The sequence below is a fragment of the Glandiceps talaboti genome, chromosome 16 (genome assembly GCF_964340395.1).
Source record: "Glandiceps talaboti chromosome 16, keGlaTala1.1, whole genome shotgun sequence".
Taxonomy (NCBI): Eukaryota; Metazoa; Hemichordata; class Enteropneusta; family Spengelidae; genus Glandiceps; species Glandiceps talaboti.
This window is the reverse complement of record NC_135564.1, coordinates 11486991-11493966: the sequence shown is the minus strand read 5'-3', so window position 1 is coordinate 11493966 and position 6976 is coordinate 11486991. Positions and strand designations below refer to the sequence as shown.

At 34.8% G+C, this 6976-nt stretch overlaps 1 protein-coding gene across 1 annotated transcript in view; it reads right to left on the bottom strand.

Moving 5' to 3' along the window:
* Positions 1-470: 470 nt before the first annotated feature.
* Positions 471-6976, bottom strand: part of LOC144447102 (C-type mannose receptor 2-like) — a 30081-nt gene continuing 23575 nt past the window's right edge. The window contains exons 33-41 of the mRNA XM_078137009.1: positions 6498-6758; positions 5842-5990; positions 5506-5605; positions 4579-4817; positions 3922-4093; positions 2802-3062; positions 2021-2191; positions 1475-1522; positions 471-721 (exon numbers count right to left, since the gene is read on the bottom strand). Of these exons, the coding sequence (XP_077993135.1) occupies positions 471-721; positions 1475-1522; positions 2021-2191; positions 2802-3062; positions 3922-4093; positions 4579-4817; positions 5506-5605; positions 5842-5990; positions 6498-6758 (1652 nt within the window). The remainder of the gene's footprint in view (positions 722-1474; positions 1523-2020; positions 2192-2801; positions 3063-3921; positions 4094-4578; positions 4818-5505; positions 5606-5841; positions 5991-6497; positions 6759-6976) is intronic.

Below are 6976 nucleotides of genomic sequence, written 5' to 3'. Positions count from 1 at the left end.
AAAGCTACTTTTACACTTGCACTGCTTTTGCCTTTCTTGGTTCCACAATGCATTATGGGATAGTAAATGGGGTCAAAGGTCAGTTCTGGTTGGGTCAGAGGTCACGTCTGGTTATTCCAAAATAGTATTGCAGCATCAATCTTGTATTGAATAGTTTCAGAAAAGTTTAAAATACAGTGAAATATTAGCTTCCAAGTCTTTAAAAAAATTAGAATTGGCCATTTTGTTAATTAAGGTCGAGCAGATGTAAACTTACAGCAATAATTCTATAGCCTGGATGTTCTCTTTAAAATGTACTAAGTATAAAGTGATATATACAGAACAATTGTGTAATGCATTGTGGAACCTAACATGGTCCTCACTCACATTCTGTGAAGGCATAAGCTGAGGGCATTGACCTTTGACACCCCCACCCCCCACCCCCTCCCCACCAGAGGTCAGTGTTCAATTGTGGACTTTGGTCATAGATATTAGGCATCTGCTATGTTGTCATTGAATTCAAGTTTGACTTTGTCATCGACATTGACCGATGTTGAGGTAGAATACAGACTGTTGTCAAATCCTACAGACTGTGGAGGCCCTGATGACGATGAAGTTGTTGGCATTTTAGGAAGAGAGAAATCACTATTACGAATGAATAACATATACACAACCGCAAGTACAGCCACTACAGCAAGAACAACTCCAAGTATAATTCCAAAAATGGCACCGCCACTCAGACCTACAGGTGAACAAGAATTCACATTGTCTGTAACTTATGTAGCATATTTATATGTCACATATAGTCTATCAATATCACTATAATTAAATCTTCGTTGTATATTTCACATTATTTTTTTTAAGTAGAAATACATCATAAAGTTCTAAATATTGTTTAACACAACTAGGAAAGCATTATCAAAAGCCTCTATAGCCTTCTTCACTTACTGACAGTAAATGGTACTATAATTATTTTTAGATCATTTTATTGACAAATCCAAAAGAAATGCCCATTCATCAAAATTACCTATTTAAGTTCTATAGACACCACTCCATGAAATAAAAGTAATATAATTATGAACTTGAGGTTCTGGAGAGCAATTTCATGATTTCACATTACATAAATTTTGCATGATTGCCAAGAAACACCAAATTGAAACTCTATTTCACCTCTATTGTTCTCATACTGGTCTACCATTGCATCATGGGACTTAGCAGACATACATATTTATTAGATGCACACTAAATATTCATGACTCCTAAGTGTTTATTACATTTAGATAAATAGTCATTGTTTATATGTGTAGGCCTGCTATAAAGTCCCATGAGGCAATGGTGGCTGAAGTGTGAGAACAACAGAGGTGACAGAAAATGTTAATTTGGTGTTTCTTGGTGTGAAATAATGATACGACTCTCCAGAACCCAAAGTATGAAAATACATCTATTTCATGGATTGGCACTCCCCTTTTAAAAAAAATAAGCACAAATAAATTACCTGATGACTGCTGCTCTGGATCTGAAGGTTGATTTGGTTGTCCATTATCTGTATAACAATCAAATCCAATCATACAATTATAAAAAATAAAATCAAGATGAAATATATTTATAATTTAGGGTACATAAAAATATTGAAATATTTATTGAGAAGTAAATTGCAATAAACATTATATATGGCATATGCACATAGAGTAAAATAATCACAGTCTAAATAGTGAATTGTAAAAAATTCACATCACATGACAGAACCTCATGATGTGCGAGTGCATGTACACATGCTCTGGGTTTTTGCCTTGAGATCTGATGATTTTCTCTGCAGTTGAACAGAGAAAAGTTCATGATGAGATGCGGAAATGCAATTGTGGCAATTAACATTTGAAATTTGCTTAAGCGTTTGTTGTATTCTTTGCTGCCATATGTTCAAGTGCACGGTGAGTGTTAAGTACATTTTTGTTTCTTATACATGTAACCAGTAGTGCCATGACAGTATCTATTACAAGTACATGTATATCACTACACATGTCTATTATGTTAAACGACTTACGTTTTTGTTTCTTACAGATGTAACCAGCGGCGCCGTAACAGTCAACATCATTCCATACATTGCCAGCATAGTACATTTCACCGCAATCTTCCATATCATTGTAGTTATTAGGTTCACCTGGCCCCCAGTTGGTATAATCAAGTGGTGTATCATCAACCCATCCAAATCCACCTACAAGATAACAAGTTACATCACATGTTTTATCCTTATATCAATATATCATCACCATATCCCCGATTCAAAGATGAGGCCAGTTTTTAGAATGTCAAAACCTCTTGAAACACTGACCTATGCTGAGTATGCACGGTTTTTGGGCAACGATTTAAATTAAAGATGTATTTAACTTCTTCTGTTTGTGCCCACAATGTCTCGCCTCGGAATACAGCAGGCCTCTTCTAACCTAAATATGACACTTTTCTCTACTTCACAGAAGTGATGCAATATAGAATTGGTAAGAATATCTTTTCTGGATCCCATATAAAGCATAATGAAATCCAGCTACTGGTAGGATAAAATCAGTCTCATGTTTGTTCCCCGTTAGTATATTAAGGGAACAATATGTACATAAGTGTTTTCCTTGAAGATAGGGATAAGCGTTAAGTTATCGGAGTCTATAATTATGTTTCCCGATACATTTCTGTGCACTTCCCTTGGTTGATGTACATGTATATTTGACAATATTGCTTAGTGTGTCCGAATCTGAAACCTACAATTTTACTATATCCCCTCCTCCTCCCCACCCCCTGTATATCATTTTAATGAGATTTTTTTATATACATACCTAAATCAGATCGAGTGAGTCCTAACCATACGTTCATACTATTATCACTGATCAACTTTTCGATATAATTATTCTCGTCCTGGTCATTGATCGTCACAATATAGCCACCAATCTTATCACATTCAAAAGCAGCTTCAGCCCAATTCTTAGTGTCTGCGATGCCATCAATGTTGTAACAATAGTTGTGGTATTCTGTCCAGGAAGTGCTGTTACCTTGGTTACAATAACCTGTTACTGGTGCTGGTGTTGTTGGTTTAGCTCCTGAAAAGTAAAACAACCTTTATTTAAATCGGAACTATACAATTTTATGTGATACTGTCAGTCACTATATTTTTTTTTTCATATATTGAAAAGTCACTTTTGATATTTTGCCTGGACCTACAATTTTCAATGATTTAGGAATGTATACATGATATTAGTTTTATGGAATTTTAATAATGAAAACCACAACAATGAAAAAGGTGAAAATAAATTTCAAGTGAAAATGTCATATTTTTTTTTTTACAATTTTTCATCATCATCTGCTTTTTTTATGAAAAGCAATTCATTTACACATTACGTTTGTTAAACCACATCAGACCCCCAGTTTTGGAATTACAGGAAAGAAATAACCTTTTCAGGGGGGTATTTTAGACATCCCTACTTGTTCAGCAGCTTTGACCAAATGCAATTTTGCAAGATTGTCATCTCAAGTCCACCTGGCAAGATTGATTTTATATATTATGCTTTGTAATGTGTTTTTATGTGCATTTTGCTTTTAGTTTTGTTTGTTTGTTTGACATATTTGTGTGTTATGTATTCTTGTGTCTTTTTCTTGAGTTGTTCTCTTTTATAGGAGCCTGTAAATGGTACTTGCTCCTTGTCTTCCATTAAATAAATAACTAAATAAGGGTGGTATCAAGAAGAAGGTAAAATGTACAGTGTCACTTGAATACTCCAGATGATTTACCAGTCCTAGTATTCTGTCGAGAACCTTGGTACTATCCTAGGACACATAGCAGTCCATTGTTGATGGATTGTAACATTGCATTTGTTCTAATTTACCATTCCAAAATAACTATTTTACGGTCCCGACTGACACTTCGACCAAAAACAATATATTTTCTAACAGTGTTCTTACCAATGTAATATTTGCAGACAGCACCACCAGTCTCTGAACATTTAGTATCATCCCAACCACCATTTACGTTCATCCGTACACATCCTTCTCCAGTTGCATAACTTGGTTCATTGAATCCCCATTTGGTGTAGAATACAGGAGAACCATCTGACCAACTGTAAGAACCTGTTTGCTGTTGTAAAATGATACAAAACATTCTAAATTTATACACTGTTTCTGAAGCACTTAGCTCAACATACAAGGCTCATTAATATTCATGAAAATCATTAATATTCATGCAAGGCTATACATATTTATATATGGTTGTGTGTATTTCTCTTTCATGACAAATATACTAGTAAACATGAATTCCAAGATTTATAACTGCACTAGCTGTAAATGGTGTAATATTTTTTTTTTCAATCAGACAGCCAACAATTTATTTACTGAAAATTGTTAAAATATCAATATAAATATCAACTCCAGCAAAATTAGATTATGCTGTCAGATCCAGTTTAGAGACTTACAGTTAGTGATATGTTCAAAACATGTCTGTTTCTACCTCAAAAGAGGAAGAAGAAAACTTGTGTAAGTACTTTGATCCATGATGGTATATAAAGTGTCATGTACTTTGTAAGATTTGAGTTCTAAAAATTAAAAACCATCATTCAAACTTACTTCTAAATCATTGAGACCAATCCATATAGGCCCACCTAGACTAAACATGTAAGTTTCAATAAATGCCTGTTCATACATATCCTCAATGCTGACAAGATCTGCTTCATCCTTGTTGCACATCTCTTTAGCACTATTCCAGGCATATGATCCAGATAGCAATTTGTAGCAGCCATTCCAGTTGTATGTATATCCTGCTCTGCATGGTGTTGATGGTTGTACTGGTGCAGGATTAGAAGTACCTGGTGATGTGATAGCATAATGTGGTGTTAGTGTACACCTGAGCGAAAGTTTAAAATTAGAGTCTTTATAACAAATGTAAATAGCTACTCAGAGTAAAAACTTTTGGGAAGGCAAATCCCAAACTTTCAATGACATCTCCATTATTGTGCAGTATTGTTTATTATGCACCTATGATAATATTATTGAGATGACACAAGGGACACGCACATATAATTATGAGCGACACAGCATTAGAAGTAATTGGATATGAGATCATTATCATAGCTAACAAGTGATCCTGAGTGACACAATAGCAGCACACACACAGTCAGATACTAAGATAGCCACAGTGCAATAGAAATTTTGATGAAACCACAGAACTTTACGTGTCATCTACATCTGTGGAGTACTGGTCAGCTATGATAATGATCGCATATTTAATTACTTCTAATGTTGCCTTTCTCATATAAAATGTATGTGTCCCCAGCAAAGTGTTCATACTATTTGGTTAACTGTTGTATTATGTAAATGCATACTGAGGTTGGATTTGCCATCAATAGAGGATCAGGAAAATTACCTACTATCAAAGATGTCATCCTGGGAGTAATCAATGTCCATTGACAGTTCATATCAATATGCTGCAATATAGTTTTAGTTTGTGTCTGTGTTTTAGCTTGCCAATAGCTGATCTAACATTGTTGGACTTACTTTTCAATGTTTGACAAACATAACCAACGCTATTACCACAGTCAAGATCATTCCATTCTCCACCAACACCAAATAAGTGCATTTCAACACATCCTTCGTTCTGCAAGTCAAAAACATCACATTCAAAGTATGGATTAACAATTAAATACTAAACAAAATTGGATTCAGATTGCCAAAGCACCAAGTTGCGGATAGAATCTTAGTACATACAGCATACACAAAAATCACCACACAAATTATTTTAAATCTAAATTTCGTACTCATGTAACATCCAAAAAATCAATACTTAATAAACAACATTCCTGACCATACAGACTCATGACTTTGTGTACTTACTCTAAAACCTCCAGTGGGTTCATTAGGTGCCCAGTTTGTGTAGTCCACTTCTGAACCATCTTGCCAGCGGTATTGACCAGTAGTCATTTCATCATTTAGACCAATCCACATGGGGTTAGAAACATCTCTTAGATTACTAGTCAGGAAAGCTGCAATTCAAATATAACACATCATCAGGTCACTAAAGCTTTAATTTACTACCTGCAACTTGAAAAATTTACAGTTTTGCTAAATATGATTTATTCTTGATAATTTACACCCTGCACTGTATTGAATCACCTGTGGTAATTAGTGTATATGCGTATATGGTGCAATAATCCAAGCAAAATGATTTTAAGTCCACCTCCAGAGAAACCGAGACATTTTCATTAACTATGGGTTCTGGTTCTGATTTAAAGGGTATCTTGCTGTAGACCAAAGCATGATAGTAGTCAATAATATATTCATGGTTGAACAATGAATATTCACGACTCCTATGAGCCTCTTCTAAGCAGTGTAAACATCTCTCATGAATATTCACTGTTCAAGCTCTAAAATCTCAAGGAAGTGTAGGTGATGTGAAATCATTAAATGACTCTCAAGAACCCACAGTTTATGAAAATACCTTTATTTCCTGGCATGGCTTTGCTCTTTAAATCTTAAATCTTCAAACTTACACTGAATGTTCTGACTATGGATACTGACAAGGTCTCCACCCTGGGTGTTACAGATAGATCTAGCTGTTTGCCAGTCTACTCTATCCTCATATGCCTGACCATTGAAGGAATAACATTTGTTGTTGTATTCCATGTAGCCAGTGGGACAGTTTCCTGGTGGAAGTACGGTTGGTTCCGGTGTCTTGGGAGCAGTGCTGGATGTGGTCTTCTTACAAACAAAAGTATGAGCATCACCACAATTTAGATCATTCCATCTACCATCTGGTAAGAAAATTAACAAGTTTTAGTATAATAGCTGCTTATAGGGAAAGGATGCTTTGGAATAATTCAGATTTAGAATGATAATTGTTTAAAGGTACATGTAAACTTAAAAGTGGCCATATGGATGAGGTATTTATTTTGGATTTTTCATTTATAAAACAATTTTATTATGGCTTCCTACTTGAAAAAATCAATGTGAAACAACATATGCCAAGTCC